The following is an 18,139-nucleotide window of genomic DNA, read 5'->3' on the forward strand; positions in this document are numbered from 1 at the left end:
CGCTGCTTCTTCCGCTCCGCAGTGGCGACACAACAGCGCAGATGGTGATACAAAGATAGGACTGCATTGTTGGCACTATTGCATTTTCTGTGAAGGTATTTTCCTGTTGATAGCCTGTCGTCACGTGACCTATAGTAAACGTGTGATGATGCTTTTCATTTATCGAAGTGTAAATTAATCCAGACGCCAAAGACATCTACTCTTCTCAAAATGTTCTGCTGATAAACACAAAAAGTACCCTTTGCACCCCACAGATAATAATTCATCCCTGGGATGAAAACGGTTATCTTAGAACTGGTAGTTGGAGTTTTGGGCCAATAACCGGAAAGTTGCTAGATCGAATCCCCATTCTGCCCCTGAACAAGGCAGTTAACCCGCTACTCCCTGGGGAGCCGAAGACGTGGATGTTAAGGCAGCCCCCTCCCCTGATTCAGAGGGGTTAGGTTAAATTACTTCCCCCAAACCAGGATATAGGATAAACCAGTGCATATATATATATTTTAATTAACTAGCGACGCTGGGCCAATTGTGCGCTGCCTTGGATTCAAACCAGGGACTGCAGTGACACCTCTTGCACTGAGGATGCAGTGACTGCACCGCCACTCGGTATTACATTCTGAAGTAAATATGGCTCTGGGATCAACGTGTGTCAATGTAACAGTATAACTTTAGACCGTCCCTCGCCCCCATACCCGGGCGCGAACCAGGGACCCTCTGCACACATCAACAACAGCCACCCACGAAGCACCCATCGCTCCACAAAATCCACGGCCCTTGCAGAGCAAAGGTCTCAGAGAAAGTGACGTCACCGATTGAAACGTTATTTAGCTAACCGTTTCACATCCGTTACATCAACATAACAGCAGTATTGGTTTACATGCATTACGAATAAAACACACATACACACAGCTCTAATTGGTGGTAAACAGCAAGTATTTAATGAAATTATACGTACCAGATCTATTGTATTATTGTTACAGTTTCTGTAGGGGTTATTCTACGGTTCTTCTCATTGTTGTACTGAACACATATACACAATGAACATTCAGCTATCATCACAGATTGCACACTAGATACTGTAGTAATGCAGTCTAATACAAGACCATCAAAAATAATACATTATTTAAATTTGATCAGTCCTTATTTCATTTTTTTCCCATAAAGAATAGAAAAAGGCCACCCAGAGTTGGGGTACATCTCCAGCACTCCCATCGTAACTGTACACCGACCTATCGCTTCGGGGGGGGGGGGGGGGGGTTAATAATGGCTTAAAAACAAACTCATAAGACTGACAATGCGTTGAAAAAAAAAAAATCACGAAAACAAAAAATAAACAACAAAAATAATAATGCAAATAAAACATGTTCAATGCAACTGGACACAAAGTCAGTTGTGTTAATCCACACACAACACGTAACAACTTCCTGACATAAAAAAAAAAAAAAAAATGAAAAACTCAGTTAATATTTGCATAAATACTTTATACAGTTCATTTCACTCTGGAGAAGAAATGCCTTTTCTTTAAAAAAAAAAATGATAGCCTGACAACATAACATTTGCATTCGATAAAAATCATGATTCGTATTCCTTTCTAAACTTTTTTGTTTGTTATTATTTATTTTTTTTGTACACGGAGAAGGTGGAAATAATGAACTCAGATGAATAATAATAATAATAACAATAATAAGCCATCTGGTTTATTTTGAAGTTGCTTAGTAACAGACATGTTATCAGCTGGCTGTTATGATACAGTACATACCTAGAGTGATTTACCAATAGTAATAAGAGTGCATTATTACACGGAGGGAGGGGGGTGGGGGGGGGGGGGGGGAGTCGTCACACTGTAATCGATCATTAACAACTCATTGACTGCACTTGTGTAACAGCTCAAAGTGTTTTACCTGTCAGAAGAGACTCTCCAAAAAAAAAAAGATACAAAAAATAAAAAATAAAGTGTAAAAAATAAAAAGTGATTTCTAGTAAAGAAAGCAGCACTTCAATGCACTGTTGCCCACAGCATCATCAAACATACAGAACACGACGAATGAACGAGGAGGGATGCAGATCGATGACGAATCATGACCACAAACAAACTATGTTCGCATTTCACGGTCCCCACATATACATCGAGAACTACTTCTAACATACGCAGCTAGCTAACGACATCTCAGAGTGAAATGTGACGAGCAAATCGCTTTTCTTGTGACCGACAGAGGATTTCATGCTGCAATCAACTATAGAGATCGTCCTCAGTCAAATATATATATATATCGAGGTGATCCTTGTATCCCCAAACGTTCCAGATACAACTGTACAACCTAACTTGCTTTCATCTTAGTAGATGTAAAACACCTAGAACAATTTAGATTATCTCTCACTAACACACACTACTGGGTCTCATCTGTAGTTCTACTGCAGCTATTCCATAGGTCTACATATTAGAATCAATGTATAAATTAGTGTAATGCTACTCTTTCTCATCCACTTAGACGGGGGGGAGCAGAGGTCCTGACCTAGACGGGGGGGAGCAGAGGTCCTGACCTAGACGGGGGGGAGCAGAGGTCCTGACCTAGACGGGGGGAGCAGAGGTCCTGACCTAGACGGGGGGGAGCAGAGGTCCTGACCTAGACGGGGGGAGCAGAGGTCCTGACCTAGACAGGGGGAGCAGAGGTCCTGACCTAGACGGGGAGAGCAGAGGTCCTGACCTAGACGGGGAGAGCAGAGGTCCTGACCTAGACGGGAGGAGCAGAGGTCCTGACCTAGACGGGGGGAGCAGAGGTCCTAACCTAGACGGGGGGAGCAGAGGTCCTGACCTAGACGGGGAGAGCAGAGGTCCTGACCTAGACGGGGAGAGCAGAGGTCCTGACCTAGACGGGGAGAGCAGAGGTCCTGACCTAGACGGGGGGGAGCAGAGGTCCTGACCTAGACGGGGAGAGCAGAGGTCCTGACCTAGATGGGGAGAGCAGAGGTCCTGACCTAGACGGGGGGGAGCAGAGGTCCTGACCTAGACGGGGGGGAGCAGAGGTCCTGACCTAGACGGGGAGAGCAGAGGTCCTGACCTAGACGGGGGGGAGCAGAGGTCCTGACCTAGACGGGGAGAGCAGAGGTCCTGACCTAGACGGGGAGAGCAGAGGTCCTGACCTAAACGGGGGGGAGCAGAGGTCCTGACCTAGACAGGGGAGAGCAGAGGTCCTGACCTAGACGGGGAGAGCAGAGGTCCTGACCTAGACGGGGAGAGCAGAGGTCCTGACCTAAACGGGGGGGAGCAGAGGTCCTGACCTAGACAGGGGAGAGCAGAGGTCCTGACCTAGACGGGGAGAGCAGAGGTCCTGACCTAGACGGGGAGAGCAGAGGTCCTGACCTAGACGGGGAGAGCAGAGGTCCTTACCTAGACGGGGGGGAGCAGAGGTCGCCGTACACTAATGCTATACACTATCTCTACAACACAGCAACTACAGTAGCATAGCAAGAGCAATGCAGTAATGAGATGAGATGTGATCAAAACAGATGAATCTATCACACATATATTGTGTATATTCTCTATATTCTATTTCAGATGATGAACCCATGATGATTTACCTCCAGGTGAAACACTAGTAATGTCCTATGGAGACCACAGATCAACGGAGGTATCAAATAAATATTGCTATGGTAACGGGAAGGAAAGCCTAGAAACCGAACGGTTTATTATCTACACATAGTCACTTTAATAACTCTACCTACATGTACATATTACCTCAATTACCTCGACTAACCGGTGCCCCCCGCACATTGACTCTGTACCGGTACCTCCTGTATATAGCCTCCACATTGACCCAGTGCCTCCTGTATAAAGCCTCCACATTGACCCAGTGCCTCCTGTATAAAGCCCCGCTATTGTTATTTTACTGCTGCTCTTTAATTATTTGTTACTTTAAAAAAATAAATAATTAACTCAACAATTATTTTACTTGACAACTTGAAAACTGTATTGTTTAGTTAAAGGGCTTGTAATTAAGCATTTCACGGTAAGATCCACACCTGTTGTAATTAAGCATTTCACGGTAAGATCCACACCTGTTGTAATTAAACATTTCACGGTAAGATCCACACCTGTTGTAATTAAGCATTTCACGGTAAGATCCACACCTGTTGTATTCGGCGCATGTGACAAATAAACAAATAACATTTGATATGATATTTTCTCCAGTCTTGATAAAAACAACAACAACAATAACATCATCTGGGAACTAAACTGTTTGGAGGGGGGGAGAGGGGGGGGTACGTGTTCCAAACTAAAGCCTGCATGGTAGATAAAAGACAGACAAGGTTAGCTCATCATACATACTACTCAGCGTGATATATATATATATATATCGAAACAATTTGGCGAAGAAAATAAAAAGACATTGACGCAAACTCACTTTAATGGCAGTCGCTTGACACTGTGGGCAACTCACACATCAAACTCACACATTGTAATAAAAAGAAAATAGTAAAAATAAATGAAGTCATTGCATAACTAGAAACTGTAATGTCAACCCACAAACACTTATTACTATCATTATAACATTCATAGTCCTACCCCCCCCCCCCCCGGTCATTATCATCGTCCACATCCCAAAATGGCGTCCCTAATTCTCTATAGTGGACTTGCTCTTTGCACCCTATTCTCATAGGACTCATGGTCAAAAGTAGTGCACTACGTAGGGAATAGGGTGCCATTTAGGAACGTGGCAGTTCTCATTCCCTCTGGGCTTCCGTGACATTATAGACTAACATTACACACATTCCTTTAGTTTTTAAAGCCGGGAATGATTAGTCACAATCACTTTTTTTTTTGTCCTCAACAACCATTAATATAATTATTTTCTACGTTTTTCCTCTCTCCCCCCCCCCCCCTCCTGCTCGTTAAAAAGGTCAATGTTAAGTATTTACAATATAAACAAGTTTTGAACTGAAGGAGTTTCCTGTTTGTCTCTAAGATCTAACGGTGATACACGGAGGATAGAGCTGAGGGTCAGCGGTTTTATTTTGTGACTGTGAAAGAAAGGGAGAAATTAGATTGTTTAACGAACTCTCCCCTCACACTCTTCTCTCTCTATTTGATAGGCTTTTTCTATCCATCCATCCACCCACCCCCCCCCCCCCCTCCCCCCCAGTCTTCTTCATACTAAACTAACTACCACAGTTACGGAAACAATCGCCACAGTTCAAATCGGTGATCCCTTTTAGTCTATGTCATTCAGTGCGTTACATGTGGTTACTGGACAGGTGTGTGTAGAGGGGTGCACAGGTGGGGTATTTTTGGAGGTGTGTGTGTGGGGGGGGGGGGTGCGAGAGAGAGAACGGGCACAGCATAGGCTTTCCGCTGTAGTGGCGTGGGACCGAGGACCTTGGTTAGTTTCTGCATCCGTCCTCAGCGCTGCGCTCGTGCTGCAGGTTATAGTAACAGTTCTGACAGACCCTCACCGGGGATGAGATCTTCAGACGCTTGATCTCAGACTGGAAACGACTACACCTGGGAGAGATAGAAGAAAGAGAGAGATAGAAGAAAGAGAGAGACAGAGACAGAGAGAGACAGAGAGAGAGAGAGACAGAGAAAGAGAGAGAGACAGAGAGAGACAGAGACAGACAGAGAGAGAAGAGAGAGAGAGAGACACTAGTGCACAGTGCTTGGTCCCTGGTAAAACTCCTTGAGGTTATGTTTAGGGTTCATTGTTGGTTAACCATTTCATGTTAATTCGGCGTTAACCATTTCATCAGCCTTTTCCGACCATCTAGAGGACTGATGCTGCAAACGATTGGGGCGACAGGTAACCTTGCGGTATGAGCGTTGGACCAGTAACCGAAAGGTTGCTGGTTCCAATACCCGAGAGAGACAAGGACGAAATCTCTGTCGATGTGCCCTTGATTAAGGCAAGTAACCCTAATTGGCTACCTGTTATTAAATGTGTTAATGTTTTAATTGTATCTGTCCCTTTAACAAATAAACACGATGACAATGATTATTGTTAATAATCGTTCTACATTAACCCAATTTTGTTTTGTTGGGGGGCCACGAATCCTGACTCGCAGAGACTTACTTCTGACAGAAGAGCTGTCCACAGTTCCTGCAGTGGTGACGTCTCTCTGTGAGGGAGAAGCGTACGGTACAGCCAGAACAGCTGTCCACAACCTCGTCCTTCACCCAGTGGTCAGCAGCAGAACGACCAGGCTGGTCACTCACCGACCAGCTGAACACTCTGCCACGACCATCACCCACCAGGATCTTACTGTGGTCCCTGGGGGAGGGGGAGAGACAAACACACACAGAGAGGAGAGAGAAGGGGAGGCAGGGAGAGAGAGAGTAGAGAGGTGAGAAAGAGAGAGAGAGAAGGGGAGGCAAGGAGAGAGAGTAGAGAGGTAGGAAAGAGAGAGAGAAGAGAGGTAGGAAAGAGAGAGAGAAGGGGAGGCAAGGAGAGAGAGTAGAGAGGGGGAGAAAGAGAGAGAGAGAAGGGGAGGCAATGAGAGAGAGTAGAGAGGTAGGAAAGAGAGAGAGAAGGGGAGGCAAGGAGAGAGAGTAGAGAGGGGGAGAGAGAGAGAGAGAGAAGGGGAGGCAAGGAGAGAGAGTAGAGAGGTAGGAAAGAGAGAGAGAAGGGGAGGCAAGGAGAGAGAGTAGAGAGGGGGAGAAAGAGAGAGAGAGAAGGGGAGGCAATGAGAGAGAGTAGAGAGGTAGGAAAGAGAGAGAGAAGGGGAGGCAAGGAGAGAGAGTAGAGAGGGGGAGAGAGAGAGAGAGAGAAGGGGAGGCAAGGAGAGAGAGTAGAGAGGTAGGAAAGAGAGAGAGAGAAGGGGAGGCAAGGAGAGAGAGTAGAGGGGTAGGAAAGAGAGAGAGAGAAGGGGAGGCAAGGAGAGAGAGTAGAGGGGTAGGAAAGAGAGAGAGAAGGGGAGGCAAGGAGAGAGAATAGAGGGGAAGGAAAGAGAGAGAGAAGAGAGAAGGGGAGGCAAGGAGAGAGAGTAGAGAGGTAGGAAAGAGAGAGAGAAGGGGAGGCAAGGAGAGAGAGTAGAGGGGTGAGAAAGAGAGAGAGAGTGAGGGAGAAGATTACTGCCACTATGCAACTATAAAGCATCTTTCTCTGTACACTAAACTGTCTTCTGAATACTGTCTATATCTCTATACAACCTCCACCTCTAAACTGTCTTCTGAATACTGTCTATATCTCTATACAACCTCCGCCTCTAAACTGTCTTCTGAATACTGTCTATATCTCTATACAACCTCCACCTCTAAAATGTCTTCTGAATACTGTCTATGAATACTGTCTATATCTCTATACAACCTCCACCTCTAAACTGTCTTCTGAATACTGTCTATATCTCTATACAACCTCCACCTCTAAACTGTCTTGTGAATGATGTCTATATCTCTATACAACCTCCACCTCTAAACTGTCTTCTGAATGCTGTCTATATCTCTATACAACCTCCACCTCTAAACTGTCTTCTGAATGCTGTCTATATCTCTATACAACCTCCACCTCTAAACTGTCTTCTGAATGCTGTCTATATCTCTATACAACCTCCACCTCTAAACTGTCTTCTGAATACTGTCTATATCTCTATACAACCTCCACCTCTAAACTGTCTTCTGAATACTGTCTATATCTCTATACAACCTCCACCTCTAAACTGTCTTCTGAATGCTGTCTATATCTCTATACAACCTCCACCTCTAAACTGTCTTCTGAATACTGTCTATATCTCTATACAACCTCCACCTCTAAAATGTCTTCTGAATACTGTCTATATCTCTATACAACCTCCACCTCTAAACTGTCTTCTGAATGCTGTCTATATCTCTATACAACCTCCACCTCTAAACTGTCTTCTGAATGCTGTCTATGAATACTGTCTATATCTCTATACAACCTCCACCTCTAAACTGTCTTCTGAATGCTGTCTATATCTCTATACAACCTCCACCTCTAAACTGTCTTCTGAATGCTGTCTATATCTCTATACAACCTCCACCTCTAAACTGTCTTCTGAATACTGTCTATATCTCTATACAACCTCCACCTCTAAAATGTCTTCTGAATACTGTCTATATCTCTATACAACCTCCACCTCTAAAATGTCTTCTGAATACTGTCTATATCTCTATACAACCTCCACCTCTAAACTGTCTTCTGAATGCTGTCTATGAATACTGTCTATATCTCTATACAACCTCCACCTCTAAACTGTCTTCTGAATGCTGTCTATATCTCTATACAACCTCCACCTCTAAACTGTCTTCTGAATACTGTCTATATCTCTATACAACCTCCACCTCTAAAATGTCTTCTGAATACTGTCTATATCTCTATACAACCTCCACCTCTAAACTGTCTTCTGAATGCTGTCTATATCTCTATACAACCTCCACCTCTAAACTGTCTTCTGAATACTGTCTATATCTCTATACAACCTCCACCTCTAAAATGTCTTCTGAATACTGTCTATATCTCTATACAACCTCCACCTCTAAACTGTCTTCTGAATGCTGTCTATATCTCTATACAACCTCCACCTCTAAACTGTCTTCTGAATGCTGTCTATATCTCTATACAACCTCCACCTCTAAACTGTCTTGTGAATACTGTCTATATCTCTATACAACCTCCACCTCTAAACTGTCTTCTGAATACTGTCTATATCTCTATACAACCTCCACCTCTAAACTGTCTTCTGAATACTGTCTATATCTCTATACAACCTCCACCTCTAAACTGTCTTCTGAATACTGTCTATATCTCTATACAACCTCCACCTCTAAACTGTCTTCTGAATACTGTCTATATCTCTATACAACCTCCACCTCTAAACTGTCTTCTGAATACTGTCTATATCTCTATACAACCTCCACCTCTAAACTGTCTTCTGAATACTGTCTATATCTCTATACAACCTCCACCTCTAAAATGTCTTCTGAATACTGTCTATATCTCTATACAACCTCCACCTCTAAAATGTCTTCTGAATGATGTCTCTGTCACATATACATTTCAATGCAGTGAGGCGCACACAGACAGACAGACAGACAGACCACCTACTTGGAGATGGCAAGGGATGTGATCTCGGCTGGGTGAGCGTTGTCCTTCCGGTTGAATGCAGTGTGCATGGTCAGTTTACTACGGAACACCAGCTGTCGCTCCCATCTGTAGCCTACACACACACACACACAGAGTTTAGTGGCAGCACTTTAACAATGCACCAGCTAGAGGACACACACACACACACACACACACCCACAGCAACACCCACAGCAACACCCACAGCAACACCCACAAACTCAGACCAACTGGAAAACACACCCAGCAGTATACATAACTCTGTGTTATTGGGTGATCTGCATTAATGTGGTTTGGTCTGTACCTGCTCTGAGCTGGTTATAGGGCCGTGCCTCCATGGTGGTGGGGTGTACGGGCTGGGGGACCCCCCCATGGCCTGCTATGGGGTGCGGAGGGTGAAGCTGGGGGTGAGGGTGGACCCCTGGTTTGAGGGGTGTCTGTCCCGTCTGTCCCTCGGAGTAGTTGACGAACACAAAGCCGTCCTTCTCGTCCAGGCTGAGGGTGTCTGACCAGCGTCGGGAGTCATCTGACCCGCTGTCCACTGACCAGGAGGCCCCTGGCCGACCCCCGGGGGCACCGGGACCCCTAGGAACTGCAGAAAAAAAAACATTTTATTTTTGGGTTGCAAAGTAGTAAGAATAGGGTAGGTTTAGCTAATAAACTATAGAACTTAAGTCATCAAATATAAAATTAATGAAGATTAACATTCTCATACAAGCTCTACCTCTGTATGGGACAGTACAGAGACCGATTAAATGACTGACTGACTGACTGATTAACTGACTGACTGACTGATTAACTGACTGACTGACTGATTAACTGACTGATTAACTGACTGACTGATTAACTGACTGACCGACTGATTAACTGACTGACTGACCGATTAACTGACTGATTAACCGATTAACTGACTGATTAACTGACTGACTGACTGACTGATTAACTGACTGACTGGCTGATTAACTGACTGACTGACCGATTAACTGACTGACTGACCGATTAACTGACTGACTGACCGATTAACTGACTGACTGACCGATTAACTGACTGACTGACCGATTAACTGACTGACTGACTGATTAACTGACCGATTAACTGACTGACTGACTGATTAACTGACTGATTAACTGACTGACTGACCGATTAACTGACTGACTGACTGATTAACTGACTGACTGATTAACTGACTGACTGACCGATTAACTGACTGACTGACCGATTAACTGACTGACTGACCGATTAACTGACTGACTGACCGATTAACTGACTGACTGACCGATTAACTGACCGATTAACTGACTGACTGACCGATTAACTGACTGACTGATTAACTGACTGACTGATTAACTGACTGGCTGATTAACTGACTGACCGACTGATTAACTGACTGACCGACTGATTAACTGACTGACCGACTGATTAACTGACTGACCGATTAACTGACTGAATGACTGATTAACTGACTGGCTGACTGATTAACTGACTGACCGACTGATTAACTGACTGATTAACTGACCGACTGATTAACTGACTGACTGATTAACTGACTGACCGACTGATTAACTGACTGACTGATTAACTGACTGATTGACCGACTGATTAACTAACTGACCGACTGATTGACCGACTGACTGATTAACTGACTGATTGACCGACTGATTAACTAACTGACCGACTGATTAACTAACTGACCAACTGATTGACCGACTGACTGATTAACTGATTGACCGACTGACTGATTAACTGACTGACCGCCTGATTAACTAACTGACCGACTGATTAACTGACTGACTGACCGATTAACTGACTGACTGACCGATTAACTGACTGACTGACCGATTAACTGACTGACTGACCGATTAACTGACTGACTGACCGATTAACTGACTGACTGACTGATTAACTGACCGATTAACTGACTGACTGACTGATTAACTGACTGATTAACTGACTGACTGACCGATTAACTGACTGACTGACTGATTAACTGACTGACTGATTAACTGACTGACTGACCGATTAACTGACTGACTGACCGATTAACTGACTGACTGACCGATTAACTGACTGACTGACCGATTAACTGACTGACTGACCGATTAACTGACCGATTAACTGACTGACTGACCGATTAACTGACTGACTGATTAACTGACTGACTGATTAACTGACTGGCTGATTAACTGACTGACCGACTGATTAACTGACTGACCGACTGATTAACTGACTGACCGATTAACTGACTGAATGACTGATTAACTGACTGGCTGACTGATTAACTGACTGACCGACTGATTAACTGACTGATTAACTGACCGACTGATTAACTGACTGACTGATTAACTGACTGACCGACTGATTAACTGACTGACTGATTAACTGACTGATTGACCGACTGATTAACTAACTGACCGACTGATTGACCGACTGACTGATTAACTGACTGATTGACCGACTGATTAACTAACTGACCGACTGATTAACTAACTGACCAACTGATTGACCGACTGACTGATTAACTGATTGACCGACTGACTGATTAACTGACTGACCGCCTGATTAACTAACTGACCGACTGATTAACTAACTGACCGACTGATTAACTAACTGACCGGCTGATTAACTGACTGGCTGATTAACTGACTGGCTGATTAACTGACTGACCGCCTGATTAACTAACTGACCGACTGATTAACTAACTGACCGACTGATTAACTGACTGGCTGATTAACTGACTGGCTGATTAACTGACTGACTGGCTGATTAACTGACTGGCTGATTAACTGACTGACTGATTAACTGACTGACTGACTGATTAACTGACTGACTGACTGATTAACTGACTGACTGACTGATTAACTGACTGGCTGATTAACTGACTGACTGAAAGCTCCAGGGCACCGGGACCCTCAGGATCTACAGACCATTAATGATGGGTGGTCGTCTGTACTCTTGAAAGGTCCATTATACCAGATAGTGTCTGTTACTGGTATGTAGGAATCAAAACAGGATTATATCAGATAGTGTCTATTACAGGTATGTAGGAATCAAAACAGGATTATATCAGATAGTGTCTATTACAGGTATGTAGGAATCAAAACAGGATTATATCAGATAGTGTCTGTTACTGGTATGTAGGAATCAAAACAGGATTATATCAGATAGTGTCTATTACAGGTATGTAGGAATCAAAACAGGATTATATCAGATAGTGTCTGTTACTGGTATGTAGGAATCAAAACAGGATTATATCAGATAGTGTCTATTACAGGTATGTAGGAATCAAAACAGGATTATACCAGATAGTGTCTATTACAGGTATGTAGGAATCAAAACAGGATTATATCAGATAGTGTCTAATAGAGGTACTGAGGAATCAAAACAGGATTATATCAGATAGTGTCTGTTACAGGTATGTAGGAATCAAAACAGGATTATATCAGATAGTGTCTATTACAGGTATGTAGGAATCAAAACAGGATTATATCAGATAGTGTCTATTACAGGTATGTAGGAATCAAAACAGGATTATATCAGATAGTGTCTGTAACAGGTATGTAGGAATCAAAACAGGAGAGATGGAGACCCACTACGTTGGTGGTAAAAATATTAGAATATAGTAGGTTTTAGCCAATTACCTATTCAACAAATGAAGTCATCAAATGATGAACATTGTCACACTCTGCCTTCATATAGGTAGGTCAACTGACTGACTGATGGCTGGCTGGCTGACTGGCTGGCAGGCTGGCTGGCTGACTAGCTGGATGACTGGCGGGCTGGCTGACTAGCTGGCTGGCTGGCTGGCTGACTAGCTGGATGACTGGCGGGCTGGCTGACTAGCTGGCTGGCTAGCTGACTGGCTAGCTGACTGATTGGCTGACTGACTGGCTGGCTGGCTGACTAGCTGGATGACTGGCGGGCTGGCTGACTAGCTGGCTGGCTGACTGGCTAGCTGGCTGGCTGGCTGGATGACTGACTGGCTGGATGACTGACTGACTGGCTGGATGACTGACTGGCTGGATGACTAGCTGGCTGGCTGACTGGCTGGCTGGCTGACTAGCTGGCTGGCTGGCTGACTGGCTAGCTGGCTGGCTGGCTGGCTGGCTGGCTGGCTGGCTGGCTGGATGACTGACTGACTGGCTGGCTGGATGGCTGGCTGGATGACTGGCTGGCTGACTGGCTGGCTGACTAGCTGGCTGGCTGACTAGCTGGCTGACTGGCTGGCTGGCTGGATGACTAGCTGGCTGGCTGGCTGGATGACTTGCTGGCTGGCTGGCTGACTGGCTGACTAGCTGGCTGGCTGACTAACTGATAAACCAACCTTTGGGTCTGTGGACAGTGCTGCCTGGTTGGCTGCCTGATCCTCCCCCAACCGATCCAGCTCCTCCCCCAGCTGCAGCGTTGGGCAGAGGGGAGGGTTTGGACTCTGTGCTGAGGCAGGGCTCGTCTCCGTCTGATTCGCTGCTGTCGTCGTCAGCGTTCTGGCTCTCGGGTCCCTCTGCTGGAGACGAAGAGAAAGACTACTTTATTACTCACAGGACACAGAGGCGGCATCCCAAATGGCACCCTATTCCCTACATAGTGCACTACTTTTGCACTGTATAGTGTAGTGGACTTCATAGTGAAGGGGAGATGAAATTTCGTGATGAAATTATGACCTCACCAGTACTAGAGACTTATACACACACACACACACACACACACACACACACACACACACACACACACACACACACACACACACGGAGACCTACCCAGCTTGTCCTCTGTACAGCAGTCAGTTACATCAGGGGGCTCGATGGGCTCTGGAGCAGGGGTTTCTGGGACTTGTAGGAACTCCATCCTCCAGAACTACAGGAAGGAAGATTAGATTAGAAAACTTTAATGTCTTTGATGAGGAAACTCATTTTGAAGCATAAATACACTACATACAAAGAATGACAGATATTAAGGGCTGGTTTCCCAGATTCAGATAAGCCTAAAATTGGACTAAAAATAACTTTCAATGGAGATTCCTCGTTGACCTTGTTTTTTTTTTGTTGTTGTCCAGTACTAGGCTTAATCTGAAACCGCCCCCCCCCCCCCACCCACCCCCCCAAAAAAAAGAAGAAGGAGAAAGAGTAGGATGAGAAGAGGAAGGGAGGAAGTGTTGGTTACCCTGACGACGCCGTCGGAGTGTCCGGTGACGATGACGTTCTGCGTGTCCCATTCGTTCATCTCTGACACGCAGCAACAGAGGATCTGCTGTGAGCGGCCTGTGAAGGTGTTGGCGCTGGCTATGGGACTGCCGTTGATGCTCCACACATGGATGTAGGTGCCCGCCGAAGACACTATGTCTCCCTGTATATACACACACACACAGAGAGAGATAATCAAGTGATCAAGTTCACTTTGTTTGAAGTTTTAGCTAATGTACAGCTGAATACACCGAGCCTTCTGAAAGTATTCAGACCCCTTGACTTTTTCCACATTTTCTTACATTTACAGGCTTTATTTTAAAATTGATTAAATTGTCCCCCCCCCCCTCATCAATCTACACACAATACCCTATAATGATGTAATGAAAACAGGTTTTTAGAAAAAATCATAATAAATTAAATGAAATATCACATTTACATAAGTATTCAGTATGTTTTTTCATAAATAACAACTGGTGTGCTGAATCAAGTGTGAAGGAAATCTCGATCTGTTGCTCAGGTGATAATGAAAACCTCACGGTATTCTGCAGACCTCGTCCACATCCTTCCACAAGCCAACATCACTCTGACACTCCACAAACCGTATGAGACCATAAACAATACAAGAAACCACTCACCCAGAGGCAGCGTTTCTGGTGGGCGGAGACTTTAACATGGGGAGACTTGAAACCGTTCTACCGCACTTCTTCTAACACGCCTCCTACGCCACTAGGGGCACTAGAACCGCAGACTACAACAGAAACACATACAAGGCCTTCCCTCGTCCTCCCTTCAGCAAATCTGACCATGACTCCATTCTCCTGCGTACAAACAAAAGCTCAAACAGGAAGTACCAGTGATGAGCTCAAACAGGAAGTGGTCCGATGAAACAGACAAGCCTACAAGACTGTTTTATCTAGCACAGACTGGGATATGTTCCGGGGATTCATCCGATAGCATTGGGGAGTTTACCACAGCAGTCACAGGCTTCATCAGTAAGTGCATAGACGATGTCGTCCCCACAGTGACTATAAGAACGTATATCCACACCAAAAAGCATGGATTACAAGCACTACGAAAAGCATTGGAGCAGGTGTAATAGGATTCTAACCTCCTCCTATATTGTCTTTTTGCTTGTTTGATGTCTCAGAGGTTGTATCTTTCTGGGCTAAAGCTACCGCTTACCAGGAACAGTACACGGACGCATAACAGAAAGATACAACCTCCGAGACATCAAACAAGCAAAAGGACAATATAGGAGGAAGTTAGAATCCGATTACACCTGCTCCAATGCTTTTCGTATGTGGCAGGGCTTTCAGACGAGAACGGATTACAAAAGGGAAACCCAGCCGTGAGCTGCCTATGGACGCATAACTCCCAAATGAGCTACAAGCTTTTTTATGCTCGATTTTATGAATATTTTTTTTATTTGATTTGATTTATTTCACCTTATTCAACTAGGCAAGTCAGAAAATAACACTGTGCCTTTGCGTAAAAGCCCCTTGTGTTTCCAGATGACCGTGTGATCTAGCGCTCCTGGGCCGACGCGAGCAAAACGTTTAAACAGGTTAACAATCTCAAGGCCGACGGGCCAGACGGAATACCAGGGCGTGTTCTCAAAGCGTGCACAGACCAGCTGACAAGTGTCTTCACTGACATGTTTAATCTCTCCTTGCCCCAGTCTGTAATCCCAACATGTTTCAAGCTGACCACCATTGTCCCTGTTCCCAAAAGCTCCAAGGTAATCTGCCTAAATGACGACATCTCCCTGTGGCACTCACATCTTTAATATTGAAATGCTTTGAAAGGCTGGTCACGACACACACATCAACACCATCATCCCAGAAACCCTAAACCCACTCTCATTCACATACCGCCCCAACAATTCCACAGATGATGCAATCTCAATTGCACTTCACACTGCCCTCTCACCTGGACGAGAGGGAAAATGACTGTGAGAATGCTGGTCATAGTCTACAGCTCAGCGTTCAACACCATAGTGCCCTCCAAGCTCATCACCAAGCTAAGGACCCTGGGACTGAACCCCTCCCTCTGCAACTGGATCCTGGACTTCCTGACGGGCTGGCCCCAGGCAGTGGGGGTAGACAACAACACCTCCGCCCCTCAGGGGTGTGTAGTCCCCTCCTGTACTCCCTGTTCATCCACAACTGCATGGCCACACACGACTCCAACACAATCATCAAGACAACGGTGGTAGAACTAATCTCTGACCGTGATGAGTCAGCCAACAGGGAGGAGGTCAGAGACCTGGCAGTGTGGTGCCAGGGCAACAACCTCTCCCTCAACATCAGTAAGTTGAGTTGATTGTGGACTACAGGAGAAAGACGGGAGAGTACGCCGTCATCCACATCAAAAGGGCTGTTGTGAAGTGGGTTGAAAGGTTAAAGTTCCTTGGTGTCCCCCATCACTAAGGACTTAACATAATCCACACAGGGCAGTCGTGAAAATGGCACGGCAGTGCTTCTCCCCCACAGGAGCCCTCGGCTCCTCAAAAAACGTTCTACAGCTGCGAACATCGAGATCAACTTGACTGGCTGCATCACCGCTTGGACGACTGTCCTGGGTCGAGAGTTTCAAGTTCCTTGGTGTCCACATCACCAACAAACTATCATGGTCCAAACACACTAATGGCAGAGCTAGAGATGGTTTAAAGTTGGACCAGAGCTAGAGATGGTTTATAGTTTGACCAGAACTAGAGATGGTTTAAAGTTGGACCAGAGCTAGAGATGGTTTAAAGTTGGACCAGAACTAGAGTTGGTTTAAAGTTGGACCAGAACTAGAGATGGACCAGAACTAGAGTTGGTTTAAAGTTGGACCAGAACTAGAGTTGGTTTAAAGTTGGACCAGAACTAGAGATGGACCAGAACTAGAGTTGGTTTAAAGTTGGACCAGAGCTAGAGATGGTTTAAAGTTGGACCAGAACTAGAGTTGGTTTAAAGTTGGACCAGAACTAGAGATGGACCAGAACTAGAGTTGGTTTAAAGTTGGACCAGAGCTAGAGTTGGTTTAAAGTTGGACCAGAGCTAGAGTTGGTTTATAGTTGGACCAGAACTAGAGATGGTTTAAAGTTGGACCAGAACTAGAGATGGTTTATAGTTGGACCCGAACTAGAGTTGGACCAGAACTAGAGTTGGACCAGAACTAGAGTTGGTTTAAAGTTGGACCAGAACTAGAGTTGGACCAGAACTAGAGTTGGACCAGAACTAGAGTTGGACCAGAACTAGAGTTGGACCAAAACTAGAGATGGACCAGAACTAGAGTTGGTTTAAAGTTGGACCAGAACTAGAGTTGGACCAGAACTAGAGTTGGACCAGAACTAGAGTTGGACCAGAACTAGCTAGCTAACAACCAGAGGGGCACTAGAATAAAACAACAACAACATTGTTGTAGTTAATAACAAATCCAATGTGAAACGTGATAACTATAGTATCCTGAACTAGAATGAAATATCTCTCTTAATTTCTGAATCACCCTTGTAACATCCATAGGTTTGGGGGAAACAAACATCACCCTGAGTGTGTATACACCACCCACCGTGAGTTCGTTGATGCAAAGGGCGGAGACTGGGGCCCTGTGTCCTCTGAGCTGTGTGACGAAGGACAGTTTGTTGAGGTCCCAGATGATGCAGGTCCTGTCTCTAGAACCAGACACCAGGATGTGATACGCTGACGAGGCTGTCAGACAGGTTACTGTGTCTGTATGGCCCAGCAACGCCTGGCAGGGGAGAGGAGAGGGGAGGGACATACACACATGTTAAAACACGGGTTACTGACATGCTACATACAGGCACAGACACGCATTACACACAAGTTAAAGAGTGGCAGAGATACTATCCAATGGTGTCTGTGTGTTTGTTGGGGAGTAGTTGGA

General features: G+C 45.1%; 1 protein-coding gene and 1 long non-coding RNA gene across 3 annotated transcripts in view; one reads left to right on the top strand and one right to left on the bottom strand.

Moving 5' to 3' along the window:
* The first annotated feature begins 2,383 nt into the window (after positions 1-2,383).
* LOC149979896 (uncharacterized) lies at positions 2,384-2,823 on the top strand. The gene is made up of 2 exons (XR_016484725.1): positions 2,384-2,505; positions 2,671-2,823. It is a non-coding gene; the product is annotated as an uncharacterized LOC149979896 (long non-coding RNA).
* A 1,565-nt stretch (positions 2,824-4,388) lies between these two features.
* wdfy3 (WD repeat and FYVE domain containing 3) overlaps positions 4,389-18,139 on the bottom strand; it is a 247,936-nt gene continuing 234,185 nt past the window's right edge. For both annotated transcript variants that reach the window (XM_090191254.1, XM_090191253.1), the window contains exons 63-70: positions 17,804-17,983; positions 14,229-14,411; positions 13,826-13,922; positions 13,393-13,572; positions 9,376-9,663; positions 9,054-9,165; positions 6,066-6,263; positions 4,389-5,500 (exon numbers count right to left, since the gene is read on the bottom strand). In XM_090191254.1, coding sequence (XP_090047380.1) covers positions 5,380-5,500; positions 6,066-6,263; positions 9,054-9,165; positions 9,376-9,663; positions 13,393-13,572; positions 13,826-13,922; positions 14,229-14,411; positions 17,804-17,983 — 1,359 coding nt within the window. In that variant the 3' untranslated portion in view covers positions 4,389-5,379. The remainder of the gene's footprint in view (positions 5,501-6,065; positions 6,264-9,053; positions 9,166-9,375; positions 9,664-13,392; positions 13,573-13,825; positions 13,923-14,228; positions 14,412-17,803; positions 17,984-18,139) is intronic.

The sequence above is a fragment of the Oncorhynchus mykiss genome, chromosome 11 (assembly GCF_057628025.1).
Source record: "Oncorhynchus mykiss isolate SJ-2025 chromosome 11, ASM5762802v1, whole genome shotgun sequence".
NCBI classification, from domain to species: domain Eukaryota; kingdom Metazoa; phylum Chordata; class Actinopteri; order Salmoniformes; family Salmonidae; genus Oncorhynchus; species Oncorhynchus mykiss.